The sequence below is a fragment of the Diabrotica virgifera genome, chromosome 1, assembly GCF_917563875.1.
Source record: "Diabrotica virgifera virgifera chromosome 1, PGI_DIABVI_V3a".
NCBI classification, from domain to species: Eukaryota; Metazoa; Arthropoda; class Insecta; order Coleoptera; family Chrysomelidae; genus Diabrotica; species Diabrotica virgifera.
The window spans coordinates 75,652,178-75,673,551 of record NC_065443.1 but is presented as its reverse complement, the minus strand read 5'-3'; the positions used below and the strand labels follow the sequence as shown (position 1 = coordinate 75,673,551).

At 32.0% G+C, this 21,374-nt stretch overlaps 1 protein-coding gene across 2 annotated transcripts in view; it reads right to left on the bottom strand.

Moving 5' to 3' along the window:
• LOC114330237 (troponin C) overlaps positions 1-10,797 on the bottom strand; it is a 164,591-nt gene extending 153,794 nt beyond the window's left edge. The window contains exons 1-2 of one of the 2 annotated variants that reach the window (XM_028279560.2): positions 10,684-10,797; positions 270-300 (exon numbers count right to left, since the gene is read on the bottom strand). In XM_028279560.2, coding sequence (XP_028135361.1) covers positions 270-300; positions 10,684-10,686 — 34 coding nt within the window. In that variant the 5' untranslated portion in view covers positions 10,687-10,797. Of the gene's footprint in view, positions 1-269; positions 301-10,530; positions 10,556-10,683 lie in introns of those variants that run through there. The other variant, XM_050641701.1, reaches the window with a different exon arrangement.
• Between the last annotated feature and the right edge of the window lie 10,577 nt (positions 10,798-21,374).

Here is a 21,374-nt window from a genome sequence, read left to right as displayed (position 1 = left end):
TTCAGCTTTGCAGAAAAAAATTATAAGAACCTTAATAAAAACATGAATTACCGCAGCAGTTGAAAAAGTAAATTCTGAGCAAAAATTGCCAATTTTTAATTATTTAAACAATGATCCCCTCATATGAATCATATACTTTCTTGAAAATATCTTTTCATTGGACCTAAACTTTGATAAAAATTGATTCCAACCTGTACGGAATTACATTTTAATTTACATGTATTGTAATTTTATTTGATCGGTATATTATTAAATAAAGTTATACTTACATTTGACTTGTTCGTCATCAAGTGATTCCGTCTATAAAAAAAGAAATTGATTAATAAATTGTTTATCAAATACCAAAAAACAAACGTATAGTGTCACTTGGGGAGTGCCAACAGAAGTGACATCTTATAGCGCGTTGTTACTATAATATGTGGGTTAATGACATTAATGAAATGTCTGCTTATTACTGAATTGTCAATATTTTTATAAATTTTATAAATTTTATAAATTGTTAATATTTTTTATAATAATAAGGCACATTTAAATTCTTTAAAATTTAGAAAATCTTAATTATTTAGTTTAAAAATTTTGTTTAATGATTTTAGTAATTTTGAAGATTTGTTAAATATAAAATGGAATTTATTCATTATCTACAATTTCATTATTATCTTGTATTTATGTTTAATTAGGTTATTTTGATTATCTTCATAATTTATTATAATGAATTTAAAAAAAAAACAAAATATTTCTCCTCAAAGGAGAAAAGTAAAACTTTATCCGCGTGAAAAGTAAAAAAGTAAGATTGACACAAAAAAGGGCTGGCGGAAATTTTTTTGTAGAAAAGCTTTACACACCCATTTGAAAAAGTGTATTAGGATATTATGTTAACGGGATCGGTTAGTAACATACCCCAGAAAAATAAATTCCATCCTTATAAAGTAATGCTGGTTCAAAAATCATCTCATAAAATTTTTGAGATATTGAGAGATTAAGAATGCAAAAGGTAGATATAGACCGTCATTTTAAAAATAATCTATCTTCAATAAAAAAATGAGAATACACGTTTTCAAGTTGCTGCCTTTCCGCTTTGAGGGGTAGTCATGTTTGGTATCATTCGACAGATTTTTGACAAAGAATGAACACGTGTTCTTCAGTTTTTCGATCCCATAGTTATTTCGCGTAATATTCGATGGTTCCACTTCTTTTGGCAAAATACAGCACAAAACAAACAAGGAGAGATTTTCGCGAGTAAATAGTGAATTAATGTAGAATGATATCGGCATAGCTCTCAATACAATAGATGTACATAAGAATGGACAAGGCAACAGTAGATAAGTATATCTGACTATTGGTCTTCATCATTGCGGTGTAACCAAGTTTGAAAAAGTAAAATAAACTTGGAAAATGATTAATAAACAAACACAACAGGAAGCAAGAAAACTAGCCCTATACTGGATAGAGGACAATACAAAATGAAAAACATTGACAAAATCGAAAGAGGTAAACAACGAACGACAGAGGCTTCAGATCCCATATTGTTTATATAATAATGCTCTTGAACTCCTATGTGGAGCATAGAGATTTAGTGAAAACGCGCCATCGGGTTATATTTTGTGCTAAGGACTTCACCGTATTCCAAGACTTTCCTTGACCTCTTATCTCGTCTATTATGGATCATCTCCAAGCTTGTGCTGGGCGACCTCTTTTTCTTTTTTCTTGGGGATTCCACTCTAGGGTAGTATTTGCAATACTGGAACTATTTTTTCGGAGTGTGTGACCAATCCAACCCTACTTTCTTGACTTTATTTCATTTTCTATCCTCTTTTGTGGGGTCAGGTATAGTAAATATTCGTTTCTGATGTGATTTGGCCAGAAAATACGAATAATTGTTCATAGATATTTGTTAACAAAAACCTATAGTTTATTTATATGGGTTTTTGTCACTTTCCAGGTTTCACATCCATAGAGTAGAACAGGCATGACATTTGACTGGAATATTTGGATCTTTGTCCTTGTAGTATACTCACCAGACCTCCAAACAGGGTTGAGCATGCACGTCGTGCGGGAAAATTTACTTTCACGCACGCCGTGCGGGAAAGTGCAACTTTCTGAAACGAAATGCGTGCGTGAAAGTGTCTCTTTTAGCACGGCCGTAGAAAAAAGTATGTTCTGCATTTAACTGAATAGAACTGAAGAAGCTAAGGAACATTTGGGACGAAAGAGACAAAAACAATGAGAGGAACGAACCATAAATGGACCGCGTTATGTAATAACGGATTAACCGCCAAAAGTCCAAAATCGAGATATTAGTGCCATCTTGGAGCTAGGGTGCAAATCTATGTATAAAAATATGTTTTTTGTAAAAAAATTTAAAAAAAAAGCTGTTTTTAAATGCCTGTATTAAGCGACATTTTTTATTTTATTAAAAAAAATCTCACACTAGGATTTGTAATATCGAACTAAACGCCAATAATGGTACATAATCCATTGTCATAAACAAAAATCCGCATCTTTGTAAGTGTAATAACGAATCAAGCGCCACGAATAGTCGGTTAATTCTTTATTACAAAACATAACATATTTACTAACGTTTAAGATAACGAATTAAAAGACATCCTTTGTCAGGCAACATCACATTAAGCGCCAAATATGTCTCTTAATCCGGTATTCGGATCTTAACTTATGCATATCTTAAAAAATCATTAACGAATTAAGCGCCATTTGATCGAATAACTTTTAAAATATAAATTATTTTAAAAAAATTTTTAAAAAAAACACATGTAAAAGTCTATTCACATTTGCATTAATATATTAAATATGAAACATGTCAGTACTATAATTTAGAAGTAGTACCAAAAACAAATTTAAAATCTTTAAACCGATTTATCTCAAAACTACATTTTGGCGCTTAATCCGCTATTACATAACGCGGTCCAAATAAAGTTAAGGTAATAGGTTAAAAACTGATAAGCAGAAAGAGAAATTTCCAAATAATAAATTTTAATAAATTTCACCAAGATTTACATCTACACTTATAAATTAATAATGTAATCAATATAGAAAAATATTTTAAATCTTTACCCGATATACAGTGCGTCCGTAAAGTAACGCATAAATTAATTATTTCGTAAACTGGCGACTTTAAGAAAAAATCCCGAAACAGGTCGATTTTTATTTTTAAATTTCGATTTTCTGGCATAATATGTCGTACTAGTGACGTCATCCATCTGGACGTGATGACATAATCGATTATTTTTTTAAATGATAATAGGGGTCATGTGATAGTTCATTTGAAAGGGTATTCAATTCTCTATTCAATAATATAAACATTAATATAATTATTTATAAAGTGTTCAAAAGAAAATTTTAATTATATTGATTGAGACAAAAGAAAAAATGTATGTATTTTATTTAATTCAAAATACGTTTTACTGTTGTCAGAAAACAGGAAAAAAATGTTTATTTGACAAATAAATAATATTGTTTTTTATTTAACTTCAATGTTAAAGGTGCCACCCACCTGCTTCTTGGTAGTTTAAACATTTCGTTTAAGGCTATGGGTACATAATTCGCAAATATTTTACGTGTATCCCTACTTTTTGTGTCTTTACACTGCAAATTACGTGTAGTATAATTCACACTGGTATGGATATGTAAACATTACTAGAATGTCATTCTACTTGAAAATGTCATCATTAATTTAAAGAGATGGCTTTTGAATGTTCTTGGATAACTGTTATTTTTATAATTGCAAATTATTAATTCAGTTAATAAATGTGATAATTTTTTCACTAACTATGTATTCAGTGATTGTAATAATTTATTTGTACAACAAAAACTAATAATCAATCGAGAAAAGAGGAAAAGTGTTAAAGTGATTTTTTAATAATATATTGTTCTTATGGAACGCTTACAATTTTGAACATCTTTAACAACAAAATACTTGGATCACAGAATATATTATCCTGATGTATTCTCTGCTTGGATCTTCCACAAATAATACACAATAAATAACTTTTTATTAAGTTCACGTCTTAAATCAATTATTTATCAAATACACTATATATCAATAATATTTAATCAATAACTTAAAATATTCCCGATGCAATGTCAAATATTTAAAATTGTCACTGATTGTCAGTGTCTGACTGACAATATATGCTGAGAATATTACATTCGGCTGAGTGCGTTGTAAGACAAAGATAGATTTGGAAAATATTACCACGGCATTGTGTTCATTTTTTTCGAATCCTGAAAAAACCAATAAATATTTTTGAAAAATTTAAACGCAGAATGAAAGACTAAATGATTACCGAGGGCGGAAAGTCCCTTAGAATAAATAAAAAGTTTATTTTGAATGAGATATTTGAATTTAAATATCACACTAAATTTTCTCTTAGTTTTTCACCCCAGTAACTTATTAAAATACACATTATAGAAGTTCTCAGGGACTTTCGGCCCTCGCTAATAACGTAATCTTTCATTCTACGTTTAAATTTTTCTAAAATACTTATTAGTTTTCTCAGGATTCGAAAAAAATGAATCCCCATTTGAATAGCATTGCAGCTGAAAATACGTACCGATCCTCTTAAGCGAAAATCGATGTGTATATTTTAAATAAAATTTTTTTCTGTTTTCTGACAGCAGTAAAATGTACTCAGAATTAAATAAATGGCATACATTCATCTTTTTGTGACAATTAATTTAATTAAAAAAAATTTTGAACACCTTATATAAATAATTATGTTAATGTTTATGTTAGTGAATAGAGGATTGAATACCCTTTCAAATAAGCTACCACATGACCCCTATTCGCATTTAAAAAAATCATCGATTACGTCATCAGGCACAGATTGATGACGCCATTAGTATGAAATATATGCCAAAAAATCGTAATTTAAAAATTAAAATCGACCTGTTTCCGGATTTTTCCTCAAGTCGTCGGTTTACAAAACAATGAATTTCTGCGTTACTTTATGGACGCACTGTATAAAAAACGTACATAAATATTTTAAAAATAAATAAATTTAGTTATTATAATAAAATATATTGCTTCATTATTATTTAACAGAATAAATGCTGAAAGATTTTAAAATTAATAGTTGTAACATGTTGATTTTAGGAAACAATTTCCGCTCTCAAGAAAACCACGCACCCTCTCCTTAGTTCTTATATTCTTAAAAATCCTTGATCAACACAAAAACTGCCTCACTAATTTTATTCAGAAAATAATCCATTCACTCAAACTAAATATTGTGCCTTTGTGTGCTTTTGGCTGGGGGTAGTTTTACCCCTTCCTGTGGGTAAAAAAATAAACGTTGAAAATAAGTCCGGAAGGGGATAAACTGACTAATTTCCAATATCCAACCAAATTATAAGCAACTTTTGTTCTATAGAGTTTGTATCACTTAGTAATTACTTTTATTGAGTTACTTATTTGCGAGTGAATATGTTCATTTTTCAATAAAATAAACTTACTTAGACGGTTCTTTGCAAATACCTCAAAAAGTAAGTATTTTATCGAAAAAATCATTATTACCAAAAGTGTAGCTTATAAAAAAGTGAAAAAAAATGGTGTATATATGAGGTTTGTAGACCTAGCGGAAGCAAAGTTGTAGCTAATGAAAAATAGGCTCATATTCGTCAAATTCCAAATCCAATATTTCAACGTGAAATAACCAAAAAATCAATCACTGTTCGGGGACAACTCATTAAAACTTTTTTAAGTATCTAAAAAAAGCTTTACTTTTGTTTTTTAAAAAAGTTTTTAGCATTAAAAGTAAGCAAGTTACACTCAAAATAAAGTTGTACCCTTTTTTTGGTAAAAATAACTCGCAAAAATAACCCCCAATTAACATCCCAAATGAAATTAACGTTACCGCTTTAGAAGTTACTTTACTTATGTGTTGTTTATATTTATCTGTAAGTTTATTTATTATTATTATTTTATTAATAATATTTTTGAAAGGGCTTGTTGAAAGGGACTCTATATAAAGGGCTAGTTAAAAGGGCTTGAACGAGTAACTAATCACGAGTGTATGCAAATTTTGAGCGGCCATATCTTAACTATTTTTTGTCTTACAGAAAAACAAAAAAATGATCCAAAATGTCCAGAAAAGCAAAACCTACATTTTTTACTTCTTGGGATTTTTTGGTATCGCTAATAATTTTAAGTTATTTCAAAAAATGCATATTTTTCAAAATTAAAATTTTTTCAAAATTTGCTTTAAAATATTTTTTTTCAAAAATAATCATTTTGAACCGATGAAATTTATAGATCATAATATTATACAGGGTGTTTCATTAATAATTGTCCATATAGTAACTGGAGAAACCTTAGCACAAAATACGAAGATTTAACCTAAAACACTTAAATAAAATGTGGTTACTTACTGAGTTACAGGGTGTTTTATCAAAAAATTTAAAAATTATTTTTGGTCAGCATTTTAAAACTATTCGACGGGTCTTTTTTATACTTGGCAGGAAGTATAGGTACTGTACAAACTACTAAATTATGTTAAACAAACGTTTCTGGCTATTACCAGAGGCGTACGACGGGGAAAAGTGAATGGTTGACCCTTTCCAAATTCTACGCCACTGGCGGAACTGCTATTTTGTTTCAACTTTTGGATTCTCCAATACGTTCTATGAAAATAATATACTCTTCATTCGTAACGATAAAGTCATTAGTTTCCGAGATCTTTGAAGTTAAAAATGAAACGACACGGTTATTTTGATTAATGTATTGTGTCGCTTCATTTTTAATTTCAAATATCTCGAAAACTAATCATTTTATCGTTACGAATGAAGAGCATATTATTTACATAAAAAGTATTGGAAAATCAAAAAATTACACTAAAATAGCAATTTCGTCAGTTGCGTAGAATTTGGGAAGGGTCAACCAGCCACTATCCCCTGTCGTACGCTTATGGTAGCAGCTATAAACGTTGATTTATCTTAATTTAGTAGGGTGTAAAGTACCTACACTTTCTGCCAAGTATGATAAGGATACGCCAAATAGTTTTAAAGTACTGGGTACAAATAATTTTTAAATGTTAATCATATGAATCATATCATAAATTAATCAAAATAACTGTGCCGTTTCATATTTAACTTCAAATATCTCGAAAACTAATGACTTTATCGTTACCAATGAAGAGTATATTATTTACGTAAAAAGTGTTTCAGAATCTAAAAATGCCACTAAAATAGTAATTGCTCCAGTGGCGTAGAATTTGAGAAGGGTCAACCATTTACTATCCCCTGTCGTGCGCCTCTGGTAGCAGCTAGAAACGTTTGTTTACCATAATTTAGTAGGGTGTATAGTAGTCGCACTTTCTGCCAAGTATGAAAAGGATACGTCGAACAGTTTTGAAATGCTGAGCAAAAATAGTTTTTAAATTTTTAGATAAAACACCCTGTAACTCAGTAAAGAACTACATTTTATTTAAGTGTTTTAGGTTAAATCTTCGTATTTTGTGCTAAGGTTTCTCCAGTTACTATATGGACAATTATTAATGAAACACCCTGTATACAGAGAGGATCTAAATTATGAAATAAATTCATTTTCTCTAAAATGGACGACTTTGGAGAAAAATCCTGAAACAGGTCGATTTTTATTTTTAAATTACAATTGTATGGCATATATTTCATACTAGAGACGTCGTCCATCTGAGCGTGATGACGTAATCAACGATTTTTTTAAATGGGAATAGGGGTCGTGTGGCCCCTCATTTAAAAGGGTGTTAAATCCTCTATTCAGTAATATAAACGATAATATCGTTATTTATACAGGGTGACCAAAAAAATAATTTTTGAATTAAATTAATTGACGCAAAAAGAAGAATGTATGTAATTTATTTAACTCAAAATACATTGTACGGCTCTCAGTAAATAGAAAAAATGTTTATTTCACAAATAAACATTTCTTTTCGCTTAAATTAGATCACAAACAGCCTCCCACCTACCTCTTGGCAGTTTGAACATTTAATTTAAGCGAAAAGCAATGTTTATTTGCCAAATAAACATTTTTTTTCTATTTTCTGACGGCGATAGAATATATTTTGAGTTAAATAAATTGCGTACATTCTTCTTTTTTCGTCAATTAATTTAATTCAAAAATTATTATTTTGGCCACCCTGTATAAATAATGATATTAATATTTATATTACTGTATAGAGAATTGAATACCCTTTCAAATGAGGTGTCACACGACCCCTATTCCTATTTAAAAAAATCATCGATTACGTCACCACGCTCAGATGGATGACGTCACGAATATGAAATATATGCCAAAAAATTTTGATTTGAAAATAAAAATCGACCTGTTTCGGGATTTTTCTCTAAAGTCGTCCATTTTAGAGAAAATGAATTTATTCTATAATTTAGATCCTCTCTGTATAAACAATAGGTACATAAGTAAAATAACTTGTGAAGCTGTAACGATTAATTTTATTTGGGATGCTAATTAGGGGGTGACTTTCACGATTTTTTTATCAAAAAACTTTATTTTGAGCGTAACTTGATTACTTTTGATGCTAGAAACTTAAAAAAAAAACAAAAATAAAGCTTTTTCTTTAATTTAAAAAAGTTGTGTTATTTTTTGGTTATTTCACGTTGAAATATTCGATAGAGCAAAAGTTACTTAGAATTAGTCAGTTTATCCACTTCCGGACTTATTTTGGACGTATATTTTTTCACCACCGAGAAGGGGTGAAAATCTCCCAAATAGTACACGGGACTTTCACGGTTTTTGCTGTAAATTTTAAAGAACCGCTTGGATTGACATGAAATTTGGCATACGCATAGCTAACTTGTCTAAGAAAAAAGTGATATGGTGCCGATGTGTGCTTTTGCCCTGAGGGTGAGTTTCACCCCATCTCGGGGGTGAAAATATATATGTCCAAGATAAGTCCCGAAATGGATAAAATGACTAATTTTAAGCAACTTTTGTTCTTTAGAGTTTTTTCACCAAATAAATACTGTTTGAGTTATTTGCAAGTGAATATGTTCATTTTTCAAGAAAATAACCACGTTTTAGACGGTTTTTCGCAAATAACTCAAAACGTAAGCATTTTTTCGAAAAAAATATTCTTAGCAAAACTATAGCCAATAAAAATGTGAAAAAAAAACGGTGTATATATTAGGTCTCTATATCTAGCAAAAGCAGAGTTATAACTAATGAAAAATAGGTTCATATTCGAAAAGTTCCAAATAGAATAATTCAATGTGAAATATCCAAATAATGAAGCATTCTTGGGGAAAACACAATACAACTTTTTTAAAGTGTTAAAAAAAAAGCTTTATTTCTGTTTTTATAAAAAAAAATTCTAGCATCAAATGTAAGCAAGTTACGCTCAAAATAAAGTTGGTCCCTTTTGTTTTGGAAAAAAAAATCAACAAGTTCACCGCCCAATTAGCAACTTAAATGAAATTAATCGTTACTGCTTCACAAGTTACTTTACTTATGTTGTTTTATATGATCTGTAAGTTTCATCGGTTCAAAGTGTTTATTTTTGAAAAAATTTGGTTTTAAAGTAAAAATTGTAAAAAACTTAATTTTGAAAAAAATGCTTTTTTTCAAAATAGCTTAAAAATTGTTAGAGATACCAAAAATCTTAACCATTAAAAAAGTTGGCCTTACTTTTCTGAACATTTTGAATTTCTTTGTTTTTCTGTAAGACAAAAATTGGTTAAGATTCGGTGTTTCTAAATTTGCATACACTCGTGATAAGTGACTCGTTCAAGCCCTTTTAACTACAGCTCTTTCAAAAATAAGGACTTTAAACTGATGAAACTTACAGATCACATGATCAATACATACGCGAGTAAAAAACTTGTGAAGTGGTAACAATTAAGTTCATTTGAAATGCTAATTAGGGGGTGATTTTCCCGATTTCTTTCCAAAAAAAAGGGAACAACTTTATTTTGAACGTAACTTTTACGTTTACTTTTGATGCTAAAATTAAAAAAAAAACAATAATATGCATTTTTAAAACACTTTAAAAAAGTTATAATGAGTTTTCCCCAAAAAAGTGCTTCGTTTTTTGGTTATGGCCACGTTAAAATATTCGATTTGGAATTTGACGAATATGAACCTATTTTTCATTGGCTATAACTCTGCTTCTACTAGGTATAGTGACCTAACATATACATCATGTTTTTCACTTTTTTACATGCTATATTTTTGATAAGAATTTTTTTTTCGTCCAAATTTTTGAGTTATTTGCGAAAAACCGTCTGAAAACGTGGTTATTTTGTAGGAAAATTAACATATTCGTTCGCAAATAAGTCGAAAATTATTAACTTCGTAAAAAAACTTTATAGAACAAAAGTTGCTTAGAATTAGTAATTTTATCCATTTCCGGACTTATTTCGAATACATATTTTTCACCCCCAAAATGGGGTGTAGCTCACCCCTAGTGCAAAAGCACACATCGGCACAATATCATTTTTTTTCTTTGACTTATCAGCTATGTGTATGCCAAATTTCATGTCAATCCAAGCGGTTCTTTATAATTTAGAAGTTTTGCAATGCTTTACCTTTAAAGAACGTACTAAAACCAGAAAAAAGCACACATCGGCACAATATCACTGTTTTTCTTTGACATGTTGACGACTTTAAAATCCGGCGCAAAAACCGTGAGTAAATGGACTAGAAGGCACAACATTAAATAAATCACAAACACTACTAACCATTTTCGACTTTTCGGGGTGACTGGTTCTTCCGGAATTTCTGTATACCAAGAGTGTTATTTTCGTGCAACTCCAGATTATATACCTTGAGGATTTCTACGATCACCCGCAACACGTGAGAATTTTTAAAATTAGAAAATTTCCCGCAACCGGCTATATGCCTGAGCACTTTATACACTGCTCAAAATAAGAAACCAACTAAGACCAACTTTAATAGTTTTTTTAATTATTTTTTATATTACACCTATATTTTCATTGTTTTGCCTAATTTGACATTGTTGTTCTTGATAATTATTCTCAAAAAAGTTAATAACAACCAGAAAACATATGAAAAAAGTACAGAATGTATAGGGAAAAAAAACCAGAAACAAGTGATTCAATCAGTAACGAATACAAAATTTAAGAGGCAACAGTAGCGATCAACAGGTAGCAACAAACGCGGTTCAAGATTGCGGCTGTAATATTGAATATTTTGTCGAAATATTTGGCACACATATTCGTAATATAGTAAAGAATTGCGGTACAGAGCCCAATTTGAGAAATATATTAGTATGTGGAAATTACTCTGTAATTAAATAAAATATTAAAAAATTGAGCCTGTACCGCCATTAAGAAGATCAAAAAAATACACTTTCTTCAAATAAATTTTTTTATCCCATGCCTACATTTTGTGTTATGTTGGACCTACTAAATTTTTTTTATTTCTAACAAGAAATGGAACATATTATAACTAATAACTAATTAGGCAACATAGAGAAATTGTCACTGTCATTTTGGCAAACCTGCGTCAGATTTTCTATTATCTGTTCTGTTATCTTTATCGATATCTATTCAGTGCAGTAGTATATTATTTTAAGAATTCGTTATTGTTGTTTCATAGGAAAGTACTGTTTATTTATAGTTAATTTATTATATTTTTGTGTAATAGAACGAAGTTGTTGGCCTTTTTGAAAAAAAAAATAGATTATTGTTAATTGTGGTTTTAGTTATATGTAGGTAGGTAAGTATATTTTACGTAAAAATATTGCGAATTCTAATGAGAGTATATAAAGTTTTAGGAGGATTTTTTATTCTAAAAATATTATCAATAGTTTAAAGAAATTGGACAAGTTCATTTAAAGTTCTATTTTAAAAAAAAGGGTGTAAACTAGCTAGAGCGCTTTTGGCGCTCTATGAACTAAATAAAATAAGACGGCTCTTGTTTCGCTTCACAACACAATGCTTATTTATTATTATTATGTCGTGCAAATATGTACCTATGTTAACATAAAATTTTCACCCATTTTGGTTTATTTTTATAAATATTATTTACTAATAATAAATTTTTTTTCTATTACTTCCATTTAACGCGCCTATGAGTATAATTGTCAAAATATTGATCTTCGATTATGTCAAAGATTACCACTGTTGCGGAAGTTTCGCAGACTACGAAAAAAGGTATGATACTATCCTCCGAAGTTATATTGATTACGCGCTATTGTATGCTCTTAAAGCTGAAAGTAACAGAACAGAGAATAGAGAAGCTGACCATAGAATTATAGACCTGGATCCCGCGTACCTAGAAAAAGTTTATTAATAGCAAGCTGAAAATTTGTTAATAGCTTACCGGTGTCTAGTCGGACAAACTTTAATGTGCGGGAACACTGGAACAGGGGAAGTTTTAATTGTGGAACAGTTTAAAAATTTGGAACATCAAATTACGAATACGTTCCATGTATTTTGTCGAACAGAAATTCCAATTGATTTGTTACCATTTCATTAAACTCTCGTGCAAAAATTAGACTGGTGTTTATCACCAACTGGGCATTTTAATGAATGGAACACGAAGAACATATCAAATGACAAGAATCATGTTGGTTAGTAACAGCAGTTTGATTTTTTCATGAGAGTGTAATGAAAGGGTAACAAATCAATCGAATGTTCTGTTCCACAATTAAAACTTCCCCTGTTCCAGTGTTCTCATACATCAAAGTTTTTTCGACTAGACACCGATAAGCTATTAACAAATTTTCAGCTTACTATGAATTAACTTTTTTTTGGTACGCGGGATCCAGGCATATTAGAACAGAAACGAGAAAATTGTTGAGAAGGAATAATACTTAAACAATTTAATAAAGCAACTTAAATAAATTGGATAGGCCAACCACAGAACCGGTCAGTCTTGGCCTATCTAATCTTATAAAATCCTAATGTGACAAGCCACGCAGTCTGTCTGGTCCGGTTTCGATATGTAAACATTGAATGACGTTTAATAAACGTCATTTTATTTTTTATATCACGGATAATAATTTTAATATTTATATTTTAAACAAACTACAGAGAGTTCTAGGTATGCTATATTCATGCGTTAGCATATTATGGCGTTAGGAGTTTATTAAATTATTTTAAATTATTAATGAAATATAAATATTATTTGATATTAAGTTTAATAGTTATTATATAAAACGCATATATAAAATAAATAAGATGTTTAAAAATAAAATTTTAGGTGAAAGGAATAATTATTAATATATGTATATACACCGTTATTAGGCGTTAACGCCCTTCGGTAGGGATCTATGGAGGAGTATCACCAAGCCGAAAGCCCTTATCCCTTGCCGTACCGCTCCTCCATAGGCCGATCAGACACCAGTTTATTCCAGACCAAGTCGTAGATTCTATTGAATTTTATACTACGACGTTGGCTTTTATTAATTTCAAATGACCTGGCTGAGGTTCTAAACTTGATCGCAAATCCACTAAACTTGTAGATCGACTGCACCTCATCCAACTGAGCCGTCATGACCAACTATGCTGGAACAACGTTGTAAACGCCAAATCACATTTTGTTGGCAAATTGAAAAAAAAACATTTTATAATTGATTATTTTGAAGAAAAAAATATTTATGAGCGTAATATGATAGACTATAGGATGCATAACATTAATATCAACAAAAATAACCTTGGGTTATACAAATCAAGCATTTATGAACTTATATGCTATACTTTAATAAAACAACGTGTTAAATCCCCGTCGGTTAAAACGTTGTTGTGTGGAAGTAAGGCGGTTAAAACGTTGTTTTAGAAATAAAAAATGAATTACACGTGAAATTAAGACACGTTTTTTCCCTCTATTAATTTGGGTAATCACTGAATTGGTTATACTAACATCCAGGGCCGGCGATAACGGGCCTGCAAGGGATGCACTGCAGGCGGGCGCCCCCCCTTTAGGGGGCGCCAGAATGAGCTTTTTTTCTGCAGGTGTTATGCAAAATACTAAAATAGAAAAATTAATTTTTTAAACGTGGTTTAAATTCATCATAATACCCTAATCGGCGTTTGTTAGTTTTGCATATCACTATACAAAAAGCTGCAATGCCGCAGATAATAATTCTTACCATGTAGTAATATAATTTATTAGTCAAAGATATCATATTTCAACCAAACAACTTTACTCTTAACGAGATCCACACTGTCGGCGAAGTTACTTCGCCAAAATTGACCGAAGTCCCTCACTACACACTCGTTCTGCTTCGCGAGGAACACATTCAAGCGGTGCGACGCCGACAAAGATCCCTTCGGACACGCCAAACCGACAGAGAATGGAAAGGACTATTAAAACATAAGATATGCAGATGACACCGTGATTGTGGCAAGGTCTGCTGAACAACTCCAACTACTACTACTAAACAGATTTACTACTACTACTAAACAGGTTTAAAACTCCGTCTACACTCTCGCCGAAGTCGATCGAGGTTCAACAAGTACGAGAGTGTAGACGGCTACCTTGTGCAACCTTGCCTCGCTTCGTTCTACTTCCGTTCTCTGTCGGTCTGGCGTGTCCGAGTCAAAGTGATCTTTGTCGGTATGGCACCGCTTGAATGTGTTCCTCGCGAAGTACAACGAGTGTGGTGAGGGACTTCGGACAACTTTGGCGAAGTAACTTCACCGAGAGTGTGGAGCTTTGTTTATTTTCTTCAAATTTTTTGCAAGTTGTTAATTTTGAATCAGCAGTTATGAGAGGAAATGAATGATTTCTAGTAAACAAGACTGTGATACTGTTTTCTTGCCGCCTGTCTAATTTAAATATATATTATGTACCTATTAATATAGGTATCAAGTAAAGTATTAATCCCATAAAAATATAATATTTAAAATATACATTTTACATAAAATTTAGTTTAGAGCACTCTAGATTAAGTATTGTTTTATGTGATTATAATACAGAATAGTTTATCAGTGTTGTACTCTACACTTCTGCAGTTAAAAAATCTAGTGTTGCATTCAATTAATATAAAATTATGTTTGTTAAATACTCGGTACTATTATTAAATTACGGTTTCACATTACTGCAGAAGCATAATCTTGAGATTTTAGTTATATTGTTATTTAGGTCAATAAAAATGGATTCAAAAAATTATGTGGGGCACAAATCGAAAAAGAAAAGCGGAAAAAGAAGAAATGACAAAAAAACAATCTTAGTTCTCTTAGCCAATTTCTTAAAAAAGTTAAAGTGAAGTTGTTTTTGTCAGATGATAGGTTCAATAAAACTGTAACCGAAATTTATCGACCGGGGACACTTGCGGATAGAGGGACACCGACTTCAGTCGGTGCCTCGCTGCTCGGAACACACATTTTTAGGACATAAGTCCAAAATCAAGTCATTAATAGGGAGAAAAGCTCTTCTAGCTACCTTGAGTTAGTTTAACCACATGAAGTAATACAGAGGATTTCCCATGACCCAGGACATCCAAGATAACGTTCAGTACAAATCCTCCTCATTCGTTATGTACTGCGATGGGGGTGGTGGTAGAGCTAGGGGGTCAGAGAGATACCACTCCAGGTTACGCAGTGTGACCGGTTTGATCTTCGGACATGTGGCTCTCACTGTTCCATTAGAACACACATAATGTCCCCGAGGCTGGGGTTGTACCAGTATCTCTGTGTGTGTATGGGCGTGTGGGGGTGGGGCGCCTGTGCTAATTTTGCAGGCGGGCACCTTATACCCTAGCACCGGCACTGCTAACATCCATTTTAGCTCGAAATGACAAATTACACGATTTAAAACGTTGATTTACAAAACACATGCAGAAAATTTGACGCGAAAGATGACCCACTTTAACACATATTTACAACGTTGTTACACCGAAAGTTGAAGGTTGACTAATTTTCAAACTACCAAAACAGGCAAGTTAAGTCTCATAATATTCCTTACAGTCAGCAGTACATTATTTTGCACATGTATAACGTTGTTCCATGGAAAACCCACATATGAAAGTATTGGCGGTTACAACGTTGTTCCAGCATAGCGTTTAACTAACGTTAAAAAGGTTGGTAGAAATATGTTGCTTTTGTATTTACTGCTTCATCAGAAGGTACTCACTTAACTAAATCTTTCGCAAAATTGAAATAAATATTGATTACTTTATTAAGAAAAATAATTTAGAGCATTATGTAACTTTATATTTAATGGGTTATTTACATGCAAGTCTTTTATTATTTTAAAAGTGTAATTTTCAATCCTTTTGAATGTTTGTTGATTCTAGAATTTTGAAAAAATTGGGTAGAGTGACTGTATATGGCAATTTATTGGATCCCCCGTCAAATGGCGACGGGTAAAATTACTAGTGAGGAAATAAAAGCACTAAAGGGCAATAAGGTAAATAGTTTGGGATTTATAAAAAATGATAGAGAACAATTTCTTACGACAAATACGGATGTAAGTCTACAAATCTCAAACAATTGCTACATAGTGACGAGTCAACAATAACATATAAACAAAATGGTGCCACCCGGCTGAACCCGAAATAGCGTTAACAGCGCTTAAGTTAATTTTTTTTCTGTGTCCGTGCTATTCTAAGCATCCTCCTGTAACACCACATTTCAAAGGACTGTATTATTGGACTTATTTATGTGCTCTTGCTTCAATGTCCAGGTTTCAAGTCCATGGTGCAGTATTGAAAACACGTAGCATCTCAAAGCTCGTACTCTCAGTTCTAATCTAAGGTCTTTGTTGCAGAGAATTGTTTCCATTTTTATAAATGCATTTCTTGCTATTCTATCCTAGCCCTTAGTTCTGTTGTTTGATCATTATTGTCTGATATCCAGGCTCCTAGGTATTTGTATTTATCAACCCTTTCTATCGGTACATTTCCTAAATGTATGTTTGTTTGTATATTTGTCTTCATTGTTATTATTTGGTATTTTTTATATTCATCTTCATTAGAAGTGTGTAATTAAGTAAAATGTTAATGTTTTTTATGATTGGCGATAAAATTTTATATGCATCACGTCAGTAAAGACTCTTTATCGAACTCGTCTCTTACTCGCCTCGCTCGCTTTGCTCCCTCTGCTCGTAATATCAGACTCGTTCGATAAAGAGTCACTTTACTGACTTGGTACATAGATAAATATTATACGGGCAACAATAGGTACATGCAGGATTAGTACATTATTTAACAAGAATCTAACTGGAAAAGTTATTAGATATTTGTTGTATAGAAAATGACATGTTGATAAAGTTGAGAGAAACACTCACATAGACCTATAAATGGAGGTGTTTAGTAGTTAAGAGTTGATCTCGAAATGAAGTTCGGTTTAGGTGCACTCTATTTTATTCCTAAGCGTTAGGGCTCTGACGAAGGAAATGACAACCCCAAACTAAACGGTCAATCTGGATGAAGGGTGTGAAAAAAAACTGATATTCTACCCCAAAGACGGATATACTCATCTCTGAGACTCTGAGCAACCTAGGCCATAAAAATATAGCTGCATATTCAAAGACAATTTTTTATATAAAGTAGATTTAAAGCGGCAGTAAAGTCTGATAATATTGATTTTGTTCTCGCAAATGATATAATTTTTTTCGCATTTCTATCTTGGTAAAATCTTATAATCTCTATAAAAAACATTTGTAAAAGTCTCCTTGCAAATAATATAAAAAATTAACAAATAATTTTCTGAAGCTGTTTCCTAATTATTTCAAGCAGTATATGTTAGGAATCTTCCAGTGTCTGAAAGAGAAAGAACCAATTTTAGAACACTTTTCTTCGAGAAAACTATTTTAAGGACACATAACTAACAGGCTTTTTGTGTCTATGAAAGAAGGCTTGTTCATAAATAGAACTCATAATATACTAATTGACTTTTTAGACTTTTTCAATTTACTTACAATTTATTTAAAGATTTTATATATTAATATTTTGTTCAGTAGGAAATTTGGTGGTTTTAGATTTCGATAAGTTCGATTTTCGATTATCCGAATTTTTTTCCTAAACTGGTTTCCTTGAAACAATTTTAATACTTTTTTTAACGAAAGAAATTATCTTGTTTTTTTTTTATAATTAAAACAAAATTTCTTTGCCTAACTTTATCTACCTCACTGACTCTGAAAATTTGGATGTTATTAAACATTTTAAAGTGTCTTCTTCTTATACTTGTTGTAAATCTGTCGATCTGTTAATTCCGACGTTGAGGTATTTCTTGAGGGGTACCTACAGCTACCAGCTATCTTTTTTTTTTATTTATTTGCTAAGTGCTACAATCTGGTCTTTGACCAATGAGTAACTTTTTATCTATCCTATCTTACTAACTACTTAATATCTAAGAGTCACCCTTTGATGTCTTCTTAGTTGTCTTAATTATTACTGGCGCACTTTTTGATTGCGCACTATCACACAAAGCGCTACTTTTCACTTTATCACGCACTACACCAACACGTTGCTTGCACACTAGTCGCGCAATGCTCCGCTATTAGCTTTGTCGCACACTACACCAACTCGTGAGGTTTGGTCCTCTTCAGTCTTCTTTTCTGGTTTTAGTTGTCCAGGAGCTGGATGGCCTCAATATTTTCGTGGATAAGAAGTCTTTTTTCATGACTTTCTGCGTGTTTTCTGATTTCTTTGTCGACGAGCTCCATTCGTAGATCCTTGTGGAGGTCGTCATTACGGATGTACCAGGGTGCGTTAACTATTCCCCTTAATACTTTGTTTTGAAAAGTTTGTATTATTTTCAAGTTTGTCTTTTTTGTACATCCCCATAGTTGGATACCATACGTCCATACTGGTTTTATAACTTGTTTGTAGATTAGCATCTTGTTATACGTTGACAACCCTGAGTGTCTTCCCAGTAGCCAGTACAATGTTTTATATTTAATATTTAATTCTTCCTTCTTTTTCTTTACATGGGCTTTCCAGCGAAGCTTCGTGTCTAGGGTTAAGCCCAGGTATTTGGCTGTGTTGGCATAAGGAATGTCTTGTCCATTAATTTTTATTGGTGCGTACAGAATTTTTTTATTAGTGAAGTCAACATGTACTGTTTTGCTTTCATTCAATCTAATCTTCCACGTCTTAGTCCATTTTTGGAATTTGCTCATCGCATTTTGTAGTTTATTGGCTGTTTCTACGTTATCTTTACCTACTGCTAATATGGCGGTGTCGTCGGCAAAGGTAGCTAAACAGTAGTTATCGAATTCTGGTAGATCACATGTATAAAGGAGATATAGGACCGGGCCCAATACGCTACCCTGGGGGACTCCGGCTTTTATTTCTTTAAGTTCAGAATAAGCATCATCTTGCTTGATTCTGAAATATCTATCAGTTAAGTACGATTTAATTATGTCTGTGTATGATTTTGGAAGAATAGTCTCTAATTTATGAAATAGTCCTTCATGCCAAACTCTGTCAAATGCCTGGGCAACATCTAAGAATAAAGCTGAACAATCTTTTCTTTCCTCTAGTGCATTTTCTATAATATCGGTGACTCTGTGGAGTTGGTCTATAGTTGAGTGTTTCTGCCTAAAACCAAACTGGTGATTTGGAATTAATTTTTTGTTTACTATAATTGGTTGCAATCTTCTGAGGAGAAGTTTTTCAAATAATTTAGACATTGTGGGTAGCAGTGATATTGGTCTATAGGAAGAGGTTATATGTGGTGGTTTGCCTGGTTTTGGTATCATTACTATTTCCGCCACTTTCCACAATGCAGGAACATATTTTAATCTGATCGCAGCATTAATTAAATAGGTCAACTTGACAATTGCTTTTCTTGGGAGCTGTTTTAATTTTTGTCCTGTTATTAAATCAAAGCCAGGAGCTTTTCTCGGGTTTAAATTATACTTGATTTCTTTTATTACTTCTCCTACAGTTACTGGCATTATGTTCTCTTCTTCTTGCAAATGGTTGCTCTGTAATGCTTCTTCTTCTTGTTGTTGTTGATGCGGTTGAAATATTTTTTCTAGATGTGTAGCAAAGCATTCTGCTTTTTGTTCGCTGCTTCTAGCCCAACTGCCGTCTTCTTTTTTTATGGGTTGTATTTGCATCATTGGTCTTTTTAATCCTTTGGTTGCCTTCCATAGTGAGTATTCTGTGGATCTTTCATTCGTTAGGTTGTTTAAGTATGTCCTAATGGATTCTTCTTTAAATTCTTTTATCTCTCTTTTTAGTTGTTGGTTGAGATTATTTACAATTGTTTTATCTTGAGGAGCTCTACTTTGGAACCATTTTCGTCTTGCTTTCCGTTTTTCGTATACCAGCGTTCTAATTTCTGCCGAGCTATCTCTATATCTTTTGGGTGGTCTACCCGGTGGACGCTTGCCAGCTCTTGGTAGTCTGTGCCCCTCCATTCCTTTTACGTGACTGAACCATTCTCTTCGTCTTTGCCTACCCCATCTTACTACATCTTGCACGCCACATTGTTCCCTGATGCTGTTGTTTCCTATTTTATGCCTTCTTGTCTTCCCTGCTATTGGTCTTAGTGTCTTCATTTCGGCTGTTCGTAGCATGCTTTTGCTTTTATTTTAATTATTTTAAACTGTAAAATCTTAAAATAGCATTTTTTTATGAATTTCTGAAAGAAGTTTGTTTGTGGATGGAATTGATAACAAGAAATCCAATATTCAACGTAATGAACTATCAAACAAATACCTACCACATTTTCATTCTAAAGAATCAGTTAGCTCACTCTCGATTTTTGACGGTTTCAATTTTGCAATCCACTCCTGAGACAAAATTTTGACTGCGCGACGATAACGACCAAAAGAGGCAAATGCGCGACGATAACGACCAATCACGGCAAACGTAGGATGCCATTAATTGTCATTCATCTGCGCGAAGGACTAAAATTTTTGATAAATTTGGTGAAATTGTCACCAAAATGAAACATAAAGAACAGGATTTAAAGGATTTTTCGGGCAGTGGCTCTACTGAGTCTTTAGCATTATACTGTGCAAATACTAACGTGAAATTGAGTTTTTATTAATACCACATAGATAATGTGTTCTTATTTAAGTTCTTCTGATTCTTCTTCTTCCTGGGTTTTTCTCTTTTCAGGGATCACTATTCCTTTTTCTGTCTTCTGCCACACAGTCCTTCCATCTTCTCTTCGGATTTCCTCTAACTCTTTTTCCCTCAACTTCTAAAGCTCTATCCTTCGTCCCACATAGTTTTCTTGACATGTCGGAAAGGGATTCACTTATAATCTCCAGCTCTTCGTCTTTGGTCAACTGTATTTGTGGACCAGCACTTTTGAGTTCCCTCATCACCAGTTGCATAATGTTTCCAATAGATTTTCTTTCCTTCGTATATTCTTATTGGTATATATCTTATTCTTATATTCGTAGCTTCTTAAGAGTTTTTGGAACACTATTATGGTACTAATAGATGTTTAACAGTACTTTATTTACTGCGACTCTTGGTACTTAAGCTTCTTCTTAT